Here is a 25,761-nt window from a genome sequence, read left to right as displayed (position 1 = left end):
TATTGTTGATTACACCTCTGGAAGATTATTGATTAGCCTCGTGATGTGATTTGAGGTTGTTCTTGGTTGTTATCTTGTGGTTGTCATGTTGAGTCCCTTGGTTGTTAGGTGTTAGCCTAGGTATAGAGTGTAAGTTGGAACCTCATGTCATCTCCTAGCATGAGGGGTGGTTCCTATTTGGTTCCACATGGTCGGGTGGTTTGATGACTTCTTCCATTGGGATGTTCTTTGTTGGATGCTCTTGTGCATGGATGTGGATTCTTATCTCAACAACTATGGATGGATACTTGTAGCAGATTGATGTCTATGATTCATATGGCATATGTATGTGTATAATTCATGATGTAATTATATTTGTAGTTGAGAACTATGCTCCTTGATGTAAAATGATTGATGTATATGTAAATGGTAGATGATGTATTAGGCCATGATCATAATACTTGTAAGATAATATAATGTTGTATCTTGGATAATGCTCATTAATGGGATTGGTTCTATGGATATGCATTTAGTGTAATATGAAAGTCTATGATGATTAAGGAACGATTTAGCTATGTGGGAGATAATAATAAATGATAATATGATAGTAAAGGAGAATAAAGGAATGGGTGTTGGGAACATTTGGTATTGGTGCTTTAAAATGAACCTTAAAAAATTAATGAGATATTGGTTAATTATAGATTGTAATTGAGTAAATGGTTAATATTTAAGTGATGAAGTTGATGTTAAGGTTTCAAGCAGATCCGAAGCAAATATGAACTAACAATTATATGTAGATTTAAATACGAAAGATAAAGAAATAAAATAGGACACAGATAACACAAAGATTTAACATGGTTCACCCAGAATGGGTTACGTCCACCATACACAGCCGTCCAATCTTTCTTATTATCCAGCAAAAATAGTACATCAACCTTACAATGCCTTAAGCATCCCAGCCACTTATAACATGCGTTTTTAGGGCAACAAACAAAGTCGGCCTTTTTAGGGTTTTATTACAATGTCGATTTTCATCAATGAAAAACGGCAAAATTTTTTTTCTCGGGGGCTGCTGCCCCCGAATCCCTGCTTTTCCCAAGGGCTACTGCCCTTGGACCCCAGCGAGGATACGTGTTGAGTGTACAATACTTTGCCAATCAGTCGCCACATTTCAACATTTGAGATACCCTAGGGGAAATTAATGGATGAGTTGTTATGTTTAACTCCACTTGTGTAGTATGTGTTCTTATGATTATGTTCATGATTGATTATGTGTTTTATCTTGTTAATGAATATTTAGTGTATATATGTAGATGTTTAATTTTTTTTATTATTATCTCATATTGCTTGCTAGTTAGCTTTATTTCTCTAGGGTATTTTGGCGGACATTACAAAATTACACTTGAAGACTTAACTTGATTTTTTTTTGAAGTTGTCTTGAACATGGAATGACTTTTATTTTCTTTTCTGATGTTGGAGAGCTTGAAGCTGGATGTAATTCAAGAAGTAACCAATCTTGTTGTTGTCATTGGTGACACCTTGCAATTGAGAGCAAAAAGAGACATTTTGAAGCAAGGTGTTAGAGTAAAACTTTAAAATTTCTATCACTTTGTGAAGAGACTGATTTGAAAACATTGATAAACACTTGCATCTCCATATATTAAGCAAAAAAAATTGTCTCATAGAATTTGCTAGCACATTATTATGCAATACAACACCTAATAAAGCTTTTTTCCAGCTCAAAGATTGATTAAATATAACAAGAAGATGTTTAAAAATAAAATTCCTTTTTTTCTAGCGATAGGACATTCTCAAAATATTGTTTTAGGCTTTCATTATTCTGGCAAAATGAGCATTTAATGAGACGGATCAGGGAATTCAATCTTTCCCCAATTGGCAATTTCTAGTGCAAAAATTTCGAGGCTAAAATCTGAGCATTAGCATCAACTTCGAACCTCCAAATTTGCCCACTCAAATGCCTTCAATTCCTTTCACTAAACTTACACCTCCAATGTTTGTTCAGTCTGGGGTTCAACGACAAACTAGGAAGAAGTTTTAAATAGATATTTTTTAATGAAAAGCAAGCAAACTGATATTTATACAGCCAACACCAATGGGGTGCTGAGTTTCATTACGATATTAACTTTTATTTTTATTTCAACGTAAAATTACTAAGTTGCACCTCTTTACAAGGGTAAATTTTATTTTCATTTCAATATATTGCTATCATGATTAATAAATGAAATAAAAGAATTTTAATAACATCCACAAAACCTAAACTGCTATGAAGACAACATCAATAATACTTACAAGACCTCATACAAAAGCTGCTTTATAAAATTAAAAATCTCCTCTAATAAATTTTGACCAAAATATTAACAGTTTGGTTCAACCTTATTTCTTGAAGTTACTTCAACCGATAGATTTCTGTCAACGTGTGCGCTACACTAACAAATTTAATAGCTCGTCATCCTTCGATAGATATATTTGAAATATCTATGCAATTTATTTTGCCTTCTATAGTACCATTTAAGATCTTTTCACAAAAATTCCCGCTCACAGAGTTTTGATCCAACCAGGTTGCTCGAATCAATTCACTTGGGAAATAAGGCATAATTCCATTTACTCGTCCTTGCGCTCTGTCTGTCCGTGCATCAAATGTCGAAGCCGAAGAATTTGGGGGTTGGAAACAACTTCAAGCAGATGGTTTGTATTCCTGAACAGAGTGTAACAGCAGGAGCAGGAGCAGGAGCAGGAGCAATTGTTGATTACAAAGAGTCAGAAGGTCCATCGCTAAAAGAGAATGAAGCAGAAGACCTGGAAATCAAGCTCAGACGCATCATTGAGAATGTACCCCTAAGAGTCAACAACACTTCCGGCAGTTCTGCAGGTTCTGGCTCCGGTGATTTTCATCAGGTCACACAATCTTTTCGATAAAGTTATTTTTATTTTTTGGAGTAGAATGTTTGCTTAATTGGTTTAGTGGGGATCGAGGAATCTATTTCGTCATAGTCGCCTATACAGCGAACCCTACACAAACAAGTAGTAGTAGTGGAAAATGACTCCCTTTACATCTTTTCTCGGACAATTCAAATCAATGCTCAAAAAACATTGGACAATCTGGTTCAATGCTCAAAAAACCCTGGATGCAATCCAGCTCAATGCTCGATAGTTGTCGCTTCCTTTCTTCCGCTTCAGGGAATTTGTGGGCTGCTCTTAGTGAGAAAATCTTCTCATCCGCTATATTTCAACTCTGTGGACCTTTATTATGATTTTAAATTCACGGTTCAGAATAAGAATCGACATGTTTAAAGAAATAATTTGCCAAGCTCTGTTGTGTAGATCGATGGATTGTTTATTTTAAGTCTAAATGATTTAGAAAGAAGCAACATACCCTTGTATTTTTATTTTGTTTATCTAAATCTAGGGCTTCCCTTATATCTCGGACTGGGACCCAGCAGATCAGTTTTTTTGGAGGCGAAAAATCCTAGTTTAACCGTATTAAAATCTAGGGTTTCCTTCATATCTTGGACTTGGACTCAGCTGGTCAATTTTGGGCTAAGCAAGGAGCAAATTTTTTGGTATGTGAAAAACCCCAGTTTAATCTAATCCGCAGGATCACTCCCACGGACAATCTTTGGAGCCTAAGTGTTTGTAGGGAGAGAGTTAACCCTATTTCCAGCTGAGCTTGGAACTTGCTTTGGCATATGCTGCCAAGGACAGAGGGAAAATTACCATGTTTACGCTTGACTTTGATTATTTCTGTCCATCACCCACGTATCAGCACGAAAAGAATTCATCCACAGGGAATAATAGCAGTTTGGATGGGATTTAATCCCACACCTTTTCTGTTGGTCTAATGCCTTAAACCTTCTCAACCTAAAGGTCAAGTCGCTTCCCCCCTACTCCCTGTTGACCTCCTGATGTTGTTCTCTCGTTAAGTTTATTTCTTTCTTAGTTGAGGAAGAGGTTCTGTCTTACCCAGGTTCAAATTTAGATTGCAGTTGTTGTGCTTGGGATTTGTATAGCCTGTGTATGCTGTGGACTTAAGTTCCAAAAGCAGCTTACCTGGCAAGACAAATAATCTATGTTACTGGGTTCCTCAGGAACCCCACTGGTACCAGTATGGATCTTCTCTGGGTACAGGTCCTGGGCTGGGTCTCCCCAGGGTTCGTTCAGGGTACTGCCCGTAGACCTGGTCCAAACCCAGGTGGGCCCAGGGGGACCTGCAGTGCCTGGGCACAGAAACTATAAAAACACTTTTTTGACATGTTTTAAACATAAAATAATCTCCTGAAGGGATAAATGAGAGTGTACACAGGTCAGTATGCATGTGGGGAAAGAGCCACCAAGAAGACATTGACATCAGTCAAATACAGGTCTTTCCACTAGAATTAAATCCAATTTCTACATTGTTAGAACTTCTGTGAGTTGGAAGCACAAGGTCTGTTCGCACCACAGGATGTGAAACAGTAGCTGCTGCACAGAATTCTGAGCCACTTGTCTATATTACACAAAGAAAAAGAGGCACAGAAGAACATAGAACAAAAAAAGGTTCAAAAAGACAAGATGGAACCAAATAATGTTGGGTGCCAAAACCATGAAGATTTAAAGATATTTGCACACTTTCTTTTTGTTCATAAGTGATAAAGTCGCTTGGCAAATAGTGCTCATATATTTGAAAGATGGAGCCGAAACACTTTATGCCCTCAAAACCATCAAGCTTCAAGGAAAAAATTCTCTACTGCCATACCCAGTGTCCATACCCATACCAGGACTGGCTTTTTTTGGTCGATCCATTTAGATACCTCTATTAATTCATTGATTCTTGGGCATGGGATACCTACTTTTAATTTTCTTATTGAGGGCTCTACAGTTAATATACATCCTCATTGTGCCATCCTTGTTTTTTACCAAAACCACTAATGAAGTAGATGGGCTTGAACTCAATTGTATGTGCCTCATATTTGGAGCTCCATAATTGCCTTTTTGATCCATTCCTTGTGCATATTTGGAGCTCCATAATTGCCTTTTTGATCTATTCCTTGTGCCTTTGTGGGTGGCAATAAGGAGTAGTAATGATTGTCTTGGACTGCATCTCAAACTCTATTATATGCTAAAAAGCTATAACCGAGGGCAATTCAAATGAATATCACTGAAAACCACACTATGTTTATCCAAAATAAATTGAATATCTACATGATAGGATTTTTCACCCACAAAAGATTCAGTGGATGTGATCAAACATTGCACTACCTAAGCTACTTGCCCTTTGGGAAAAGAGTAAAGACCTTTCCGTCCTCTCAGTCATGACAAATGTGATCAAACATTGCACTACCTAAGCTACTTGCCCTTTGCGAAAAGACCTTTCCATCCTCTCAGTTGTGACAACTCTTGGAGATCTATTAAACACTTCAAAGGACTATTTTCTTGCTCCCTGATTTGAATTTCAACCCCATTATCTGATAATTTTGTGTGAATTTCCCTAGATAATTTAGCCATTGCACTCTTAGAACCATATTAGTTTCTTCAAGGTCAACCACATAGAAGTCATCGTGCTTGGTGCCTTCCCAATATGATCTTAGGTCCTTGTTTCCTCTTGTTGCAAGGAATGGTGAATCCATCAGCTACTATGATATTGAATCTCCCAAAGCCTTTTGTTCACAGGCCTCTCTTGGCAACCAAATCCTCATCTATGAAATTGTGAGTGGCTCCACTATGATTAATATTGTAATATTTAGTCCATGTAAGACTCCTTGAACCTTGAAAGGATGGTACTCAGAAGCACTTGAGAGAGTGGCAAGGGTACCTGTAGAATTCTCCTCTTCCTTTTTCTTATAACTCTTCACCTCAATTTCTTGTTTTGGTTTTCCTACTTTATCAAATAATACCTTTATATAATGCACCTTCTACCAAGACATTGATGATTGGGTTCCTAGTGTTCCTTGCAAGAGAAACACTTTTTCCTACAATGTTCAGAACTCTTCATCTTTGTTGATTCTCATTAGTCGACCTTGTGAAATGAAGCCAAGAAAATTGGGAAGAAAAACTAGTATTAGGAATCGATCAAATACTCAAGAGTGTAGGTCGAATCGATGTATTGCATTAATCAAGTGATGAGTATATAATTGAAAGATCCCTACTCAATTCTGTCCTGATTTCTTCAGTTTAAGTGTGTTGGCATTTTGTCAAACACTTGTTGTGCAAGGTCACTGTGTTCTGATTTCTGAGTTTAATGCTTGGTTTTGATGCTTGTTTAAGAGGTCCCAAATGCCAAATAAAAGTACACGAACAATAATTTTGCATTCAAAGACAACAGAATTTCTATGGCAAATATGTCTCCATTATCATCAAAATAATTCTGATTACAAAGTTTAAGAGGTCTGGAATAATTCCAACTCCCTAAAGTCCCATCAAATGGCTATTTGGAACATCCTATTAATTAATTAATTGGCACCAAAATGGCAAATAGGAACCATACCAGGTAATTTGAAAACAAGAGTGAATATAACTGATTTTTTCCAAGTCACTGAGTTCTCCTGTGTTCTGATCTGAGTGATTACCAGCACCATATAATATAAATCTGCTACAGGATGATGCCCTGGCTGACGTCATCTACAGCTGGGTACTGTACGGCCCTAGAGGGAATGTAATGAATCTGAAACTTGCTTAAAACCTGCTCCAAGAGTGACCAATCTGAACAGCAGTTGATAATGGCACTTTCACACTCCAAAATCATGCAAGAAAACCCTTCCTTACAAGGTGACGTCATCTGTATGGATAAGTACGGTACAGCTGGGAATGATTTTGATGCTAATTATTGCTGCTCTTCCTTGATCTGCAATAAACCTCAGATGTCTTATCCACAACTGTAAATTCTCCACAATTCTGATAAACAAAATGCTCTCCAAGCTGATAAAACAATTAATTCTCAATCTGTGAACAAGCTGGGGAGACGTCCAACCTATTCTCTCCAAGCAATTCAATGTTACAACTTCTCATTAACAGTCACAAATACTTCCAGCTATGGGGTATCGTCCAACCTGCTCAGAATCAAGGGCTTTCATCCTCAATCCTCTGAAAACTCCAAATTTGAAGCTCTCCAATAACCTGTAAGTGTAAATTCCCAATCATAGATGGGACACAGCTATTCTGGCTCCAAAACGGCAGTATGGTGTGCATAACACACAAGTTAGTCGCACGTTTTACACCTTAGATTTTGCAAACAATGGCTGCGATTGACTAACATGTCAATAACATGGTATACGATTTGGCCATTTTGGAGTCAGAATAGCTGCGGCCTCATAGACGTGCAAAATGAGTTCCCAAACACCTTTTATTTTCAGCCCAAACCCTAATTTCGAATTAGGGTTTCATTTGCCCTTTTTATTAATAAAATAACTTTATTTTATTTGCAAGACAATTCGTTTATTAGTTTGATTGGCTAGAGGGGTCAATTATTCATTGAATGGGGCCAAAATCACTTAAACCAACTCCTCCAAGTTGCCACACTTAGAAAAGGTGTTATGGCTTTTATTTAATAATATAATAAGATAAGCGATTAATATAATCACCTTTTTATTCTTTAATCAACTTAGGAAATATTTTAATATTTCTTATTTTATTCATCAAGTGCTCAAATAAACTCAGAACTGTAAACTGATTGAAGCCACCTGCCTGTGGATGATACTTGAGCCACATAAGCCAAGTGGTAGTTTTCCCCTAAAATCTAGGGATGCTCCTAAAAGTAGGAGACTGAACGTGTCAACCTGAAACTGAATCCCAATGGTCCTCCTCTGCTGTGTGCACCTCTAGAAGGTCTGTTAGTGAACTAGGAGTTCCTCCTAAAAAATAGGAGCGCCTCCTAAACAATAGGAGATGCACCCAAAGTCTCCAAAACATTCCTAGAGGTCTCCGGATGCCCCCTAGACTACTCCCAGTCAATCCCTAAAAAATAGGGATCCCTCCTAAATTTTAGGAAACTACTATCAACTGCTCCAAACTGCTTGAAAGGCTCATGCATGACTCTCTAAGCCCCTAAGTTGGTTCCCTCCATGCCTTGCTGGCCTACGGGAACCAGATAATATACCAACCCTGCTAGAAATGCTGTCACTAAGGAAGGGCAAAAATTGGGGACATGACAATAAAGGATTTGAGAGATATATACCTTTCTAACCAACTGACCACCTAAGCAAGATTAACCTACACAATGTAAAATAAAACCCAGAAATGAAGGTAAACAAGGATTTTACACTAACACTCCGCCTTAAGCACAACTTAGGTGGGCACAATAGATTGGGTCCTGACAAAAATGCTTGATATGGTACCCAAGTGCAATGCACCTCATAAAGAAGAGGAGAAAACCCTATGGGAGAAAACTCCCCCCAAATGAGGGTAAAGAAATATGCTCTCTAAAAGATGAGAAAGGACATAACCCCATGTGAGGGAAAAATCCCCCAATAAGAGAGAAGAAGAGAGACCATGCAATCCCCCCCAATGCAAAATTTATTTTAGTTATAGTAGGTAATGAATGTTGAAGATGATCCAAGTTCGTCAAACAATATTCCTCCCCTTAGGAAGAAATAGAATGAGAAAAGTTTGGAAGTTGTCTTTCCATTCTTGAAAGGAATACGAGGGAAGAAAACTCAATGATGATACCTCCAAATGTTGCTCAAATGTCTCCACACTTATGCCAAATTGTGACAAATGATGATGTAGGGAGGGAACAAGAGGGTTCGAAGATGCCCTCATACAATTCGAAGAATACGATGCAACTCCATAGGGGCTAACATCAAAGAGAATATGAATATCCTTAGTAGCATCCTCAAAGTCTACAAAATAAGACTCACAAAACAAACCTGCAATGTTTGTCAGGTACTCATTCCAAGTAGTTGTATTTGGAAGATATTGAATAGCTTGTTGTATTGAATCAATGGAATCTCGTGAAGAAGCAATTAAAATCTGTAGATGCGATAGTAGATGGAGGTGATGGAGTATCGATAAATGCCAACCAATCAAATTGATCATCCCATAAGGATGTGTCCATACAAGATGGGCAACATAAGTCTCAATAGCATTCAAGGAAACATTGCTATTAGATGAAGATCCAAGATCTCTATACAATTGTGGATGATAGTCCAAGTAGTGAAAGGGCTCTCAGTGTGCTCTATGTGATGCATAAACTCCTTAGAAATAGTAAGACAAATTAGCCCATAGACCTTGTCATATTTGCTAAACCATGCATTTTTTTGGTTCATAGTCACTTGGCTAAGGAACAAGTTCAAGGAGGGGCAATAGATCCCACTCAAGACAATGATTATCCCTTGTTTCCAAGACTAATAGTTCTCTTAGGTGAACTTGACAACAAAAAGATGGAAATAAAAATCTAAGGACATGATGAAACCCCCCAAAATGAAACTTTTTCTCAATTCATGATTACAAGATACTTGTATAATCCCCAAATTTTTCTCATTTACTCTTCTGAAACTAGAAATGTATAAGTACACAAGACACAACACATAGTACACCCCCCTTGATTTAGTTGTACAAACCGCTCCCCCCCTCCCCCAAATTTTGGCACTTTATAGTTTTAGTGCATAGGCAAGTCCAATTGGAATGAAAAGTGACACTTAATAATCTAGCATAGAATCATGTCTAATGGATCGGGCATAAAAAATTAACCACGTAAAAAAATCGACACTCAATTTTGAGTTGCTAGTCAAAAGTTACATTAATTTTAATTTTTGTCTGATATGCTTAAATTTGCAAATAATTTTTTTTAAAGGGTAAATGCTTATGATCTAGAGCTATGAAATAGTGAGGTCACAAATGGGGGACCTCATCCCCAACATGAGAATTCAGCAATAACACCCTAGTGTGGTTTGAACCTTGGTGGCAAGGACAAGAACATCACCAATTAACCAACACATTGCCACTATTGGCTTGCAAATAATTTTTTTACAAAAAATGCCTTTGGAGAAATTTCACAAATTTGAGAGAATGTTTTCAGGGCATGAAGGTGAAGTTCAAGCCCTCGTGGTTTGGGCATGCCTAGCCCTCATAGTGTTGCTTGCTGTTTGAAGTGCTAAAAGAGTATTTCCACAGTGAATTTGTAGAGATCTGGCGAGGATAGTCAATCTACCACAAAGATTTTCAACAACACCATAGCAAGTTCACAATGAATTTTAATAGTATATTTTTTAATAAAATTATACATTAACTTGTATATGTATTCAACATTATTAAATATAGATATATTTAATTTTAACGCATATATAATTTTTTTAATTCATAATTACTAGTTTATAATATATATTTATGATTTAATGTCTTTTTGTGCGGATGTACCGGAGCCCCCAAATGTTTTTTTGCCATATTGGCATATTATAGCTATGTATGAGATTCCAATTCCATTTTGGCAACTTAGGTGCAAGGATTGAAGGCAAAGATAGACATTGTTGGTGTGAATAAGGTCATGTACCTAGCTAATTCCTAGTAGGGGACTTATTAACATGTTAACTTAGGTCCTAGGTGTTCTTCTAGATGTCTTAGTTGTCTAGATAAGATCTTATCGTATCTTATCTTTTTGCCTTTTTTTAATTCTAATTACCTAGGTCATTTTATATTAGTTTGAGGTAGTTGTCTCATAACATAGGATTAAGACACCTCCCATGTCAATAGAACCTTTTTGTCTATCAAATTGCTCATAGTTGACAAGGTAAAATAGTTGAGTTCACTCCTGATTTTGTTTACATCAGGGACTTGGAGACGAGAGATCATTTCTACAGGGATGGTTGATCATTCATCTTGTTTTATTCTTTTTCTTATTTTGCTCCTGATGATGATAATGTTCCTTTGACTGATGTTCACACACTTTCATCGAGTGTGAAACATGTTTGTGAGGAGAAGTTTTGTCGTTTGAATCTTGGCATTCTAGAGACTAGTATTGAGCTTCCTACTCCACTTCTTGCTTCTTTGGCTTTCAGTGCTTCTATTCAGTAGGATGATCATAGTTTTTCAGATCTTGCTTTGTTGAGTCTCATATTGTTGATTTGGAGGACATACTTGTGGGGATTACACTCCTCTTTGATGACAGTTTCAGCATAAATATTATCCCATCTTCATTGTCTTTGGAGATTGATATTCACGAGTTCCCTCATTCACCTAATTTGTCATGTTTCTTGGTTAAGTTTGATGATGATTATATGGTGGGCCAGTGGCATATCCAAGCTTGGAGACTCCTAATCAGTTTATAGAGACGCATTTTGAAACTTTTTCCCTCCTTTCAATTAGACATGGAGTGGCTTCTTCATCATCCTATAGACTTGTTTCTTCCCAAGGGAAGATATGTTGCTTGCAGGCATTGGATCATCTTTCGTTTTCAGGCATTCTTCATTGGCAATGGAGTTTTTTCATTATGGGGGTGATATCTTGTCTCTCTTTTTCCTTATTATGGAGGTGGTCATCGATTGTATGTTTATGATGGATGTAGTACTTGGGGGGTATTATTGAGTCCTTAATACAATATTCTTGTTTGTATATTCTCTCTCTTTTGGAGAGGAGTTTTGTCCCACTGGGTTTTCTTTGTTTGTGAGAGATTTGCATTGTAAATGGGTACCTAACATGGTCCAGTAGCTGGGACTCATAATAATTGTTTCTTTGCATAATAATCTACTACTGCCTAAGTTGCACTTAAGGGGGGGTGTTGATGTGAATAAAGTCATGTACCTAGCTAATTCCTATTTAGGGACTTATTCACATGTTAAATTTACTTAGATCCTAGGTGTTCTTCTAGAAGTCTTAGTTGTCTAGATAAGATCTTATCATATCTTATCTTTTTGACTTTTATTTAATTCTAGTTACCCAGGTCATTTAATATTAGTTTGAGCTAGTTGTCTAATAATATAGGATTAAGACACATGTCACAATCTTGTCTAATCCTATCTCACCTTGCCTTTATAAGCAAGTGCTCTTATGTACATTTTCATTCATTCAAGCAAGCTTTACTTGCCATTGCCTCTTGTGGAAGATATTTTGGTCTAGCAGCTGTTCTTGGGGGGAGTTGACCATTAATTCCTACAGGGACATCACAAACAATTCATTCAATCTTTCCATCAAAGCTGCTAGTACATCCAAGAGATCAAAATGGAACTGTTTTTACTGTCATCAGCATGGGCATCTTAAGTGAAATTGCCAAAAAGGAATGAGCGATATGGTATTTTAGAGGGGATCAAAGCTTGCAAATGTTGTTGAAAGTGATGGGCAAGAGGTGACAAGTGAACTTGCATTTGTTGCTTCCCAGGACCAATCATTTTAATCCACAACTTGGTAATTTGACTCGAGTGCATCCAAACACTATACATGTTAGTATGCCTACCGTTGAAGATAAGAATATACACCTCAATCATCAGTATTTGTATTTGCATAGTGACTAGTTCATGGACTGGCATCCATTTAGGAAATTGGGAATGTATGTACACGATGTCAAATGGGAAAACAAAGCCAATGTCCATTGGATATTGATAAAGCATGGTGTGCTGAAGGTGTTATGGACTGGTACACAATGGTCTGTGTGGTCCAATGAAGTACTTTTTGCTCATGGTTGGTGAATTCTCCAAGAAAATGTAGGTCTATTTCTTAAATAACAAGTCAGAATGCTTTTCTCAGCTTCTTGTATTTAAAGTCTTGGTAGAGAAACATAAACAGTTCAAAACTCTAGGGTCTACTAATTATCCCCTTGGAGGCGAGCGAGATTATTTTCGAAGGAGATTGTTCATGGAGTGCTTGACGAAGGTGGAGAGCTTGCACAAAGGAGATTTAGGCACTTAAGGTAAGCATTTATCCCCATTCTTTAATCTTTTAACAATTTTTTTCAAGTTTTTGAAGATTTTGAAGTTTCTTTTAGAAAAAGATAAACAAGTTCTACTATTTTTTATAATATTTTTTCATACTTCCATTAGCTTTTACATTGTGTAATCTTGCATTTTTTAATTTTTTTTTCTAATTTAAAAATGTCTAATTTCTTATAAAAGCAAAAGAAACAAAATGGCAACAAGTTCGAGTTCAATGGGTGGGGGTTACAAGACTCAAAACCAAAAAATTAAAGTTGATAGAGGATCTCCTTTATGGAATCATACTACAATGCATCAACAACTTCCAGGAGGTGGGGATATTAATGGACTTGTAATTTTTGTAAAACCAATTATAGGTGCTCATATTATCGAGTGAGACGTCACTTTTGTGGCCTTGTTGGGAAAGGGATTAAAATGTGCGTAGGGCCATATGAGAAAGGGTTGTTTGCAACACAAATAGCAGCCTTCATTAGAGAAGAAGAAGACGCTGATCAAGCTATAGCAAAAGAAAAACTAAGAGCTAATCTATCTGTAAGCAAACACCAATGACTTTACCTAAAGATCATATACTACCAGAAAAGGTCCCCCATCACCCTTTCTTGGAGATATCTGCTATGCAAGATGAAATTCAAGTAAAAAATCCCTTTCTTTCCTGCAAAAGAGGCCCATTGGACAAAGTATTCAAAATGGAAGCAAGAGATATTGCAAAGCGAAAAATTGCATGTTGCCTCTATGCCAATGGTCTTCCTTTCAACTTGGTAAGATCACCATATTGGTGGGAGATGGTGACAACAATCGATAATGCATCTACTGTTTTCACAAGTCTTGGGTATGAAAAGGTGTACCCCACCTTATTGGCAAGAGAGAAGAATTTTGTAGAGACATCATTGAAACTGATTAGAGATCCTTGGGTTGAATTGGGTGTTTCTATTGTTTTTGATGGATGGAAGGATTGCAAAAACCATCCATTGATAAATGTTATTGGTCTCCCAAAGGGGCAATGTTTTTGAGGGCAGTTGATTGTGAGGGGCAGCTCAAAGATGCAAAGTTCATTTTGAGAATCCTCTTTGATTCCATAGATATAGTGGGACATGAAAACGTTTTTCAAGTCATCACAAACAATGCAAAGGTTTTGTAGGGCTGCAGGTGCTTTGGTTGAACATTTTTTGGACACCATGCACCGTACGCTCCCTCAACTTGGTGATGCAAGCTATTGGCACTCAAATAGAGTGGGTGAAGGATATCTACCAAGAGGGTGAGGAGATCCAAATGTTTGTGACAAACCACCATATGTCACAAGCCATTTTCAGGAGCTTCTCGAGGTTGGAATATTTGAAGGTAAATTTAATTATTTTAATTTTATTTATGCTATGTTCAATTATATTTTATATTTTTTAAAATGTGTTATTGACATATTTTTTACATGAACCTAGGTTGCTGAGACCCGATTTTTATCACATACAATAGTGATGAGACGACTTTTGAAGGTGAAAGAGGCATTGAGTGCCATTGTTATTAGTAACCAATGGAGTATTTGGAAGTAGTCAAATTCAGTGAGGGCCCAAAAGGTTAGGTCATTGATCTTGGATCTCACTTGGTGGGATCACGTGGAATATGTATTGAATTTCATCGAGCCTATCTTAAGTGTGATCAGGTATATTGATACAGTGTGTTTGGGGGAAGTCTATGATGGCATGGACACCATGATTGAAAAAATCAAAGTCATAATAGCAAAAAAAGAGAATGACCCCAAAAAAGACTTTTTCAAAAAGGTGGAACAAATCATTCTTCATCGGTGGAACAAGATGATTACGCCATTGCACCTCCTTGCACATGCCTTATCTCCCCTGTACTATAGCAATGAAGTACTTTCTTTGCTAGGGATAACTAAATTATATAGAGATTTTGAGGTTGCTATTGGGTACAAGCGGACATTTGCTAGACTCTTCAGTGATTGTGAAGTTGTGGAAAGTGTTAGGAAAGAGTTTGGTTTGTTTATCTCAAGAAGAAATCATAGTCCTTGTGCCATTAATGACCAATCTAAAATGGATGGTACTATGTGGTGGTACTTCCATGGTCAAGATTATATGTTCCTCCAACTCTTGCAATCAAGATATTATCACAAGTAGGTTTTTTTACTGTTAAATTTTAACATTTTTATTGTAGACTTCAGCATTTAACATTCTTTAATTTATTTTGCATTTTTTTAAAATTGAGTTTTGTTGGTTTTCTCTCCAATTTCAATAGATTGCAAGTTCTTCCGCTTCGGAATGGAATTGGAGTACATACTCCTTTGTCCACTCAGTGAAGTGTAATTGGTTGGCTTCAAAAAGCGTAGAAGACTTGGTTTATATTCATTCCAATTTGCATCTTCTAACACAAGGAACAACAATACAAGGAAGGGTCAATGAAGCATTGGGATGTAACCCCTGAGTGTACCAACTTGGATGCAACAGTTGTTGATCTAATTAGAGTCACTTTGGATGATGATGATGAGATACCTACAGCTGATGCACCTAGTGGGAGTGGCACTGGTTTGGGTTCAAATGATTCTAGATCCTTTTGATGATTGATGAAGATAGAAGACAATTATTAATTTTGATTGTCAATTTTGTAATTGTAATGATTTTCATTTGAATCGTGAACCTGGACATATATGAATCTATGATACATTGATATATATTATATGGCATATGACATATGACATAATATGATATTATTGAAATTTTGAACTATCAATTGGCATTTGGCATTGATCAATGACGAAGTAGCATGCTATTAAATGTATTTAGGTTTGTAATTTTGTATATTTCTTTAAATTTTTGCAATATGTGTGTGTGTGGACGAACCCGACCCACGAATCCAAAAAGCAAAAGTTTTTTTGCCCGAACCCACGGACTGGGTTTGCGTCCCCGAACCCGAGCTCCAACCCAAACCTGTAACTTAGGTTGCAATACATATCGAATTCATGTGTGACAATGTTCATCTCATTGACAAAATAGCATCACCTAGTTTTTTATGTGCGGATTGGTTTAGTGGGATCCTCCTTAGATTTTTGTAAAGCTAGATGGATGTATCCTTACATTCAATAAATTTTTATCAATGACTGCCAATTCTGACATTATTCAGTTCCATTAGAATATTCCAGAGTGACTCTTTTCTTACCAGCTTAGTTTTCGTGGATGGGTGTTCCCTATATGTGTTTGCTTGATGAAATTCACGTGTTGTTGTATAGATGTCTACCCCCATATTAAAATTAGTGAATATAGATAATCTTTTTTCTTTGTCGATACATTTGGATTTACTTCCATGTCCGATGGAAATGTGATCCACATTTATTCCATCATTAATAGAAGTGGGTATTAACTTATAATAATATAAACTGATCATTCACGAATGTGATGATAGCTTAATTTAAAGACATTTCTTTCTCAAAATAATCCTCTCATTGTAACCCACATTTTCATTTGCTAAAGTCCTTTATATTTTCTGCTAATGATTCACTGCTTGATGGTTCTTAATCTGTACCATGAATTATCAAATGTATTATTACCCTGTTTGCAATTTTGATTGTACTGTATTCCCTAGTCTTCTGCCATAGCTACTTCAACCATTCTTACACAATTAGGAATCATAACAACTATGTTACTTCACTTATATATATGGTACTTCACTTATATGTCTGATAGTGTAATTTCTATATGACAAGCCTTTCTCAAATGGTATCTTGGTGCCCATTATTTGTATGTCTAGTTGGATCAATATTTCTTAGGTCGTAATATGTATTCCAAGCCCTCCATTGATAATTATGTAAGCCAAACATTATGCCTTTATTATCTGAAATTTAGTTCTGGTGTTTTATCACAATTGATTACCAGTATTTCCTGTGTTTGATCTTTTGACTATTGTGTTGCACCCTGTTGAGTTAAGAAGATAATTTTTAACAATTGCCATGGTGGCATATGGCTTTTGAAATCACACATTCTACTTGTGCAACCATTTGCACTGGCTATCACACGTCTTCTATCATGTGCATTTTAATAGTTTATAGTGTCGATTGATGCATCACTTGCTTCCTCAGTTGCACTTTGGGACAAAGCTTATCCCTTAGTCTCGGATGATATCCTTTATTACTTAATTAGCTTCTTTTTAATTCTTGCAATATCAATTGTGCAGCCTTCATCAATCATTTTTTTTCAATTGAAACTTGGGTTCCTTCTATATGTAAAACATTTTCCATTTTTTTGTTCATTTTCTAAAATTCTAGGGACAATATAAAATATATCATTGTAGGTGTTAGGTGAGGCTACCCATCTTACGTTTGCTGATTTCCATCATCTCTTCAGCTGGTGCATTTGTGTAATTTTAGTGATTACTTATGAAGGTTTTTTATCAAGTTTAAAATACTTCTTCCGACAACCTCTGTATGATTTTCTACCACCATGCCTCTTATGTAGATGGAATTTGATAAATCTTTTCAACATATTGATTCAGATTCTATTTTATCTTGCTTATTACAACTAAAAGTTTTTCTGAATTAAATAATGTTATTTTTATATCTGAAGAAATTTCATCATCAGTTCACAAAAAAGGACGATGATACCATAAGAAGCTTTGTGAAATGCCTGGCTGGCTACATAACAAAAGCATTGGATTGAAGTGCAGAAGGAATAAACGCAGTATGCAACTTTGAAATTGTTTATAAATTGATATGAGATTTCCTGATATTCCAGCCCACTTGCCCACCAAGTTTCAGCTTGAATTTCAACAATTTTGACCCCCTGAAATTTGTACAGAAATAATCATGCTTGGAGAACACCCTTTGGCTATATTTTAGTCATACAAAATAAGATTTGGATCGAAATTGATCTGCAGCATTGTTATACATTAGTAACTATTCCCATTTAAGTTTTATTTCAATTTTTTTTTTTGTTTCATCCTCAAATGCTTGAAGTTTAGCCACTGGATTTTGGTTATAAAGTGGCCATATAATGTTGGAATGAGTCAAAACTTGATAGAAAGCATTGGGATCCACATTTTTTTTGTTTCATCCTCAAATGCTTGAAGTTTAGCCACTGGATTTTGGTTATAAAGTGGCCATATAATGTTGGAATGAGTTGAAACTTGATAGCAAGTGTAGATCAGGAAATTGAAAATCATCAAAACAATAGCAATTAGGACAACCACAAAACCTAAAGCTGCTATGAAAACAATCCCAATCCAATCAATGAAGACATAAAGACAAGATATTCAAATCAAATGAAATCGAAACAAACCGACGCAGATATCTCCTTCATGTGGCTCCATTGTTCTTCTTTCACCTTCAAATTTGATGTGGATCTCACCTACAAATGCAAAATGCAAGTGGAAAGCAAGTTGTTGAGAGATGAAATTCGCAGCATAAGGTTACTTGAAAATGTGATTGATTCCCCTTTTCATTGAAGAAAATCATCCAATTTATAGAGAAATTGGAGAGAGGACAAGATTAGCATGAAGAGATTTGAAAGGAAATTCAAATCAAGAATGACAAATTATGACAATTTCTATGCAAGGTGTATGACAAATTATGACAAATTATGACAAGATTGAAATGCCATTCCCATGACAAAAGGGAAGAGAGAAAATAGCCTCCATGATTGCAACAAATGGAAGCACAAACATAGGAGAAAATGAGGGAATGAAATTAGGAGAAATATTAGAAAAATTAAAGAAAATAGGAGAAATAGAAATTAGGTGAATTAATTAATAGGTTTTCATCCATTAATTAATTCATGAAAGAGACCTAGGACTAAATAAATAGATTTATTTAACCCACAAAGAAGAAGAAAATGATTAAATGAACAAATCATAAAACCCTAGAAATAAGAGGACAAGGAATTAGGTCAAGACAATAAGAAATTAATGTAGGTTCGATCATGATTCTGATTGACAAAGGACCAATGTTGATAAATGATTGAGATTGGTTGACAAAAATCAATGACAAATTGACCAAGATTGACAAAGAGATCAAATTGATAGGCGCCAATTGACGAGGAACAATGATTAATCAATCCAAATTGACATGATTGAAAAGGACAAGGATCGATGACGAATCGATCGCAAAATGACAAGATTGACAAGGACAAAGATCGATGACGAATTGATCGCAAAATGATGAGATTGACAAGTTGATAATCGCAAATGATTACTAACAAGCTAAAGATGATTGAAAGATTGACAAGAGGACAAAACCCTAATTCTATCATCGATTAGGATTGATGATGTCCAAAATGATGATAACTGAGCATGCACCATGATGCGACAGGATAAGATCGACCAAAATCATGACTGAAGATTGCTATCGACAAGACCTAATTCGAAAGCGAGAAAAATGAGGAATGCAGAAGAAGGACTCGATGCTCGCAAATGATAAAGACCAAGTACGCAACATAGAAGAAATGTTAATGCGATGCAAGAACCCTAAAATAAGGCAATGCGCCAATGTTAAAGTATGACTCCACGAGCGTTGACCATTTTTAGATGTCTACAGAAAGCATTGGGATCCACACCCACCCAATTATCCCAAAATTCAACTATTTGATCCTCCAAAATGTCAAATTTCTGTTCAGAACTGAAGATGCATTCTCATCTTCAGTGACACATGGCTGGTGGTCATGAGGTGTACATATAGGCCCACGAACCAAGGCTTTGTTTAAGAAGTTCAACCTAGCCAAAAAAATTACCACCAATATTAAGCATATGTTTCTACGTGAAGGAGGGTTGTTTTTGAGGAACGTAGACCCAACAAGTATGTAGAAGTTGTAGATGTACAATAGTGAGCATGAGATATTGATATCAATGCAACGTCCATGTTGAAGCTTAAAAAATAAAGCGTAGCATTTATTCTTGGAATTTTTTTTAATCTTTTGCATTCTTTTATTTTTTCCTTTTTTGCACGTTGAAGTGAATGTTTAAATGGATAACCTCAAGGCTGTGAGAAGATGTATATACGCTGTTTAACTAATGGCAATGATTGGATAGTGTCATGCCCCCTCCATGACACTCCTCACATCCTACCTTAAACAAGAAGTAGTTGATAAAGATATTATCTATGTTTAGAAAATTGTCGTATGAAACAAGACTTCACAATTTTCTAACAACAGCTTATTAGTATTCATCTCCTTAATCTGTAATTTAATCAAGCCAAGACAAACAGATATTGACTCTATCCCATTGATTCAATTTCAATGCTTAGGATAATATATACGCAATGATTGCCAAAGCACGTATGATTATTGTGGAATGGTGATCCTATTGCTGCAGGCAGCGATAGAGTAGTATTTATTAATTATAAGTTATGAGCAGCAATCTTATTATCTAATACCCATGTTTTGATGAGTCAGCATTACTGATACTAATGATGCAGCGATCTTATCTAGTAGCCACGATTTGATGAAGCAACAATTAAGATTAACAATTAAAATGATAACTTACACTTTACAATAGAGGCATCCATGAAAGAATATGACCTTTGACTTTGACAAGACACAACCGTTAGGAAAGACAATAGATGATAAGTTTGGGAGATTGGAAAGCATGGAATCAATCAGATCAGATCAGAACTGTTATTAAGTTATAGGCAGTAACATCCTTGTTCTTGGTGGTATGCATGTGGATTTGCTTAATATGTATGCCTAATATATGACGCCTCGTAATGTTCTTATGCAGAAATTAATGGTAATATTAATATAGACTGCAATATGTATGACAGTGTAATAATGCCTTTCTATCACTAACTGTTCATATGACGATTAAGTAACTTATATGATGGAATCTGTAATACCTTCGAATCTCACCATCCAATTATGGAGGGAGAATACAAAGAAGCAAGAGCACTAGGCTCCAGCAGGTACGCTAACCCTGAGTGTGGGCCAAGAGGCCAAGTTGACAAGGTTCGTGTTGCTCTTGGGCTTGTTGGAGAGGGATAAACTCAAGGCGCCTTGTGTGATTATCCTTGAGCTCCATAATGGGGACAGGTGTAGGGAGAGAAAGGGTTGTTGAATCCTTCATATAAACTGGGCAATTTATAAAAATGTTGAATATATGATCTATCATAGCATAATGGAAATGTTAACCAACCTGTTGTGCAGGACACCAAGCTTTAGTTGACAATGGTGCCCCTCTATTGTATTTGCTATGTACTAAAATTGTGATTCTAGGTCAGAATATAAGAGGGCCCCATTAGGGGACATTACAGATAGTCTGCCTTTAAACTTGAAACATCCATTAGATGCAGGGTGTCACTTGTTTGCAAATGTTATATGATTTTTTACAGGAATATTTGAGCATAATGGAAATGTTGACTAACCTGTTGTGCAGGTTCTAGACCAAGCTTTTGTTGACAATAGTGTCCTATTGTATTTACTATGTACTAAAATTGCGATTCTAGGTCAGAATATAAGAGGGTCCCATTAGGGGACATTACAGATAGTCTGCCTTTAAACTTGAAACGTCCATTAGATGCCGGGTGTCACTTGTTTGCAAATGTTATATGTTTTTTTACAGGAATATTTAAGCCAAGGACAAATTTGCTTCATGATTTATATGGTTAAATGGATAACCTCAAGGCTGTGAGAATTTTACAAAACCATAGAGCATTGTTTGACTAATGGCAATGATTGGATAGAGTCCGCCTTTAAACTTGAAACATCCATTAGATGCAGGGTGTCACTTGTTTGCAAATGTTATATGTTTTTTTACAGGAATCTTTGAGCCAAGGACAAATTTGCTGCATGATTCAGTTGTGAAGCCAACTTCCCAAATATTTATTTTCCTAATTCTTGAATAGAGCTATGAAATTATTACAAAAGATGGCATTATATCCTGTCCAACAAAAAAATGATTGCAATCTCCACAAGGTCTGTTGATAATGATAATAATAACAGCAGTGATATAAGATAACTCATATCATTGGTTTTGGTTTTGGGAGATATTGGTTAACAGGAGATTACAACCAATTATGCTTTTCAAAATTTGAAAGAATGATAATTGCAAATGATTTTTCAGACTTTTGAGCTGTTGACTGCATATTTATTATTTTATTTGCTAGAATCCAAGTCCTGTTAGGCAGTTTTACAGGTTTTGATGTGATTCTTGGATACTTTTCTGATGGCCAAAAAATGCTCCACTGACAGTTGATTCTCCTGTGATGATATCGAATTAAACAGTACAGACAGATGAGACGAAGAGAACAAGATAGGCTTGCTCGTATGGATGCAGACTACGAGAAGAGGAAAGAATTGGAAGAATTTAATGCAAGACGGGAAGAAAGGGTAAGAGCTGCAGAAGAGCGAACTGCAAAGAAAAGAGCAAAACGTCAGAAGAAAAAAGACAAGGGGAGACAGAAAAAGAAAAAAATAGATTCTTCAGTTTCAGGTCAACCAGAAAATGTTCAGCCAGATTCGGCTGAAGAAGACTCTTTTGATTCTGATTCTGCTGATGAAGGCCAAAGGAGGCCTATAGCAAAGGTTAAACAAGGATACCAAGCAAATCTGAGTTAAATATGCTTGGATTCTGATCCAACAAAATTGTATTTGTAATAGATCGGTGATTACAATGGCTAAAACTGATAATAAGGTTTGTGCTATGTCAAACGTTTCCTTGATTGTTGCTACTGCCTGTACAGTGATTTGCTTGTTTTGATAAATTTCTAAACCATACACATCCCTGATTGTCTTCTAGTTTTATCATCTAGAATTGGAACAAGGGATTCTACTAATCTATCCGTTAAATAGCTAATAAAATAAGGCCTTTTTTAAAGAAACTATGGAGTGTTTGTATTTTCAACCATTAACAAAGCAATAAATAAGACTATATAAATAAAAGATAGAATATATATATGTAATGAGATTAAGGATATAGAAGCCTTGAGAGATTAGAATATATATGTAATGAGATTAAGGATATAGAAGCCTTGAGAGATTATAGTAAGGATTACCAAGAGGTGTGGGTTTTGTATATATATATATATATATGCGATTAAGGATATAGAAGCCTTGAGAGATTGTAGTAAGGATTACTAAGAGGTGTGGGTTTTGTCAATATTTTTTTCATATTTGATTTTTTATAATTTATGGCGATTCATCTTCTTTTGGTTAATTTTTTAATCTTAATCATTTTTAAGTGTTCATGGGATAATTTGATGATAATGCTAGAAATACAAATTAGATGACAATGTCTTAAATTCATGACATTGTTGACTTTGTTCGATGTAGTTAATTTTGTTTATGACATTTACAAATATCTTCAATGGATAGTGATTTATCTTAAGAAGGCTGATGGTATCACAAATGTTTGGATAGGACAATTTAAGGTCTTGTGAGTGAAGTTGGAGCTTAATATAATCATATAGCTAGTAGTGAAGCAAAAAAGAAACCATAATATAGACATATACGAGATAGTGGAGTATGAAAATAAGGACCTATAACACATCCTTTCAATAAAAATGAATGAAGTGATCAATCTAGCAAATCCTAAAAAGTAAATGCGAAAGCTTTATATCCATCATATAGTGTAATGGAACTGTTGCCTTATATTATACAAAGTACATTGCAGAAGAAAATCAACTCTCTCAAATTTTAAACAAGGCAAGATATTATACTAAAAATAAAATATTTAAATACACTATACTAGTACATTCCAAATTTTTTTCTATTAATGTAAGAAAATCAATTTTCTCAAATCTTAAACAAGATAAGATATTATACAAAAAAATAAAATATTTAAATACACTATATCAATACATGTTAAAAAATTAGAAAGAAATAATATATTTATTTCTATATATTTCCATCTTTATCTTTACTTATAAAAGAAAGTTACAAAATCAATAGAATCTTAAAAGAGTTTTATAAAGAAATTTAATAATATAAAACTATTATTATATAACTTTGTAAAATAATAAATTAATTATAAATGTTATTAGTGTTTTTGGATATATAATTGAAATTCTCACTTTAATTGGTATGTTCAAAATTCTCTTTACTAATCAAATATTTGATGTCTTTTGCAACATGTTTTGGTTTGATCTAATTTCTTTCTTTATCATATTAAAATTTACTTTTATGTTTATAATAAAATGCAATTATAGCATCATTTTAGATTAGTTGCATGTCAACAAAACCAAGTAAATTATTTGAAACACAATTTATTCCATTTGATATATGAATTGACAAATTCACTCACATTTATTAACGTGAAAATTCTCTCACACAGATATATATTTAGCACTAAAAACAATGGAAAGATATGTAGGTTTAAATTCAATTAAATAAAATTAAGATTAAAACAAAACCTATTCCATTTGATATATGAATTGACAAATTCACTCATATTTATTAAGGTGAAAATTCTCTCTCTCTCTCTCTCTCTCACACACACACACACATATGCACACACACATATATATTGCACTAAAAACAATGGAAAGATATGATGGTTTAAATTCAATTAAGATTAAAACAAAACCCAACATAAGTGATTTTTAGAATTTATAAATAGAGACGACTCCACATATTTGAGAGTTGTAAAGGAATTTTAAGAAAATAAATCACACATTTATTTAAGAAAATTACAATTGAAAAGCTTCACTCAAAGCCTTAAATATATTATCTTTCATTGATTTTTCTAAAATATGAAAAAAATCAAAATCACCTTCTTATACAAAACTTTACAAGAAAAGTCCAAAACTCATTTTACAAATATTTATACAAAATTATTGTCCCAAATAAACTAGAAATATAAGTCTCCAACACATGTTTTTAAATTTGGCCTAATTTTTAGAGACCACAAGAAAGTAAATACAAATTTTCTTGTGGAAATGTTACATTCTAGCCTAAAAATGAGTTCATTTGAATGTCATTAAGTTTAATTAAAGGATTCTTTTTTGTTAGTTGCATTTGACTTGAACCATCCCTTTCTCAAGCCTCTAATTCTTTTGTAGATACAAAATGAACTTCTCTAGAGTTGCTTAGTGTTGCTTTGATCACCTCCTAATAAGAAAAACTAAAGTACCTATAATATACATCTTGAGCAATATATATGTCAAGTAATTTATTGCGCACGTTCTTTTGTTTACTAAATTTCTCAAAATGCTCATAAGAGATGTTCAAATCCCTAAATCTATCGATTGAAGGTTAAATAAAAATTGATTCCTTAGATGAAACCTCTGTTATTTTTTCAAATTAGCTCTCCAAGATGTTTATCAAATTATTTAAATTATTTTTATCATAGAATTAACATGAAATTCTTTCACAAAAGTTTCCAGATATCATTTATTGTGCTCTAAGCCAATATGTGACCTTCCCTCAATTTTCTCTTTCCGAAGATATTTCCTATGTCCCATTATGTTTTTGGGATGAGAAAGGGGATGACAGGGAATGCATTTCAAGGACAAAAGTTAGAGGACTACTTTTAGGGAAAATACGGTGAAAGGGTAATGGCTGAATGGTTACAACTTCTCATATTAATTTTAAAATAGGGTTTACAACAACAAAACATGGAGCAAATATTATTTTTTATTCTCTAGATCACATTAAAGCGTAGGAAAAGAGCAAGCTCTAGTAATTTTATGCTTTGGTTCTCTCTAGATACTAGACTCTAGGACTCAATAATCATCCAATGTTGAATAGACTTCCTAATGTGCATATTTATAAGGCATTATTAACCTAAAGAAAATGTAAGAATGAATCTTATTGATGCTACTAAGGGAACTAGTAATGAGAAAAGGAGGATTATCAAACCAAAATGACCAACATTGTTAGTCTTTTCACATGGCACACAACATCTTTGTGATGGGTTGAAAATAAGATTGCAGTTGTCCACCAATAAATCATAATCTAGACAAGGTACCTAAGTCAAGAAATTGATGTCTTCAAAGACATCATGAACTTTG

The 25,761-nt window shown here is 35.0% G+C and overlaps 1 protein-coding gene across 1 annotated transcript; it reads left to right on the top strand.

The window, feature by feature from the left end:
* The first annotated feature begins 2,354 nt into the window (after nt 1–2,354).
* LOC131044224 (uncharacterized) lies at nt 2,355–22,482 on the top strand. Its single transcript, XM_057977508.2, has 2 exons — nt 2,355–2,895; nt 22,037–22,482. Exons 1-2 carry the CDS (start codon nt 2,638–2,640, stop codon nt 22,367–22,369), a joined length of 591 nt encoding a protein of 196 aa, XP_057833491.2. The 5' UTR covers nt 2,355–2,637; the 3' UTR covers nt 22,370–22,482.
* The last annotated feature ends 3,279 nt before the right edge of the window (nt 22,483–25,761 follow it).

This window comes from Cryptomeria japonica, chromosome 6 (assembly GCF_030272615.1).
Source record: "Cryptomeria japonica chromosome 6, Sugi_1.0, whole genome shotgun sequence".
Taxonomy (NCBI): Eukaryota; Viridiplantae; Streptophyta; class Pinopsida; order Cupressales; family Cupressaceae; genus Cryptomeria; species Cryptomeria japonica.
Note: the sequence above shows the minus strand (reverse complement) of the source record. Positions and strands in the feature narration are given on the sequence as shown.

Bases quoted from the DNA above. Each gene is read 5' to 3' on its own strand.
- LOC131044224 (XM_057977508.2), top strand. From the start codon at position 2,638: ATGTCGAAGCCGAAGAATTTGGGGGTTGGAAACAACTTCAAGCAGATG. The intron at 2,896-22,036 runs GTCACACAATCT...CGAATTAAACAG, and splicing joins GCTCCGGTGATTTTCATCAG to TACAGACAGATGAGACGAAG.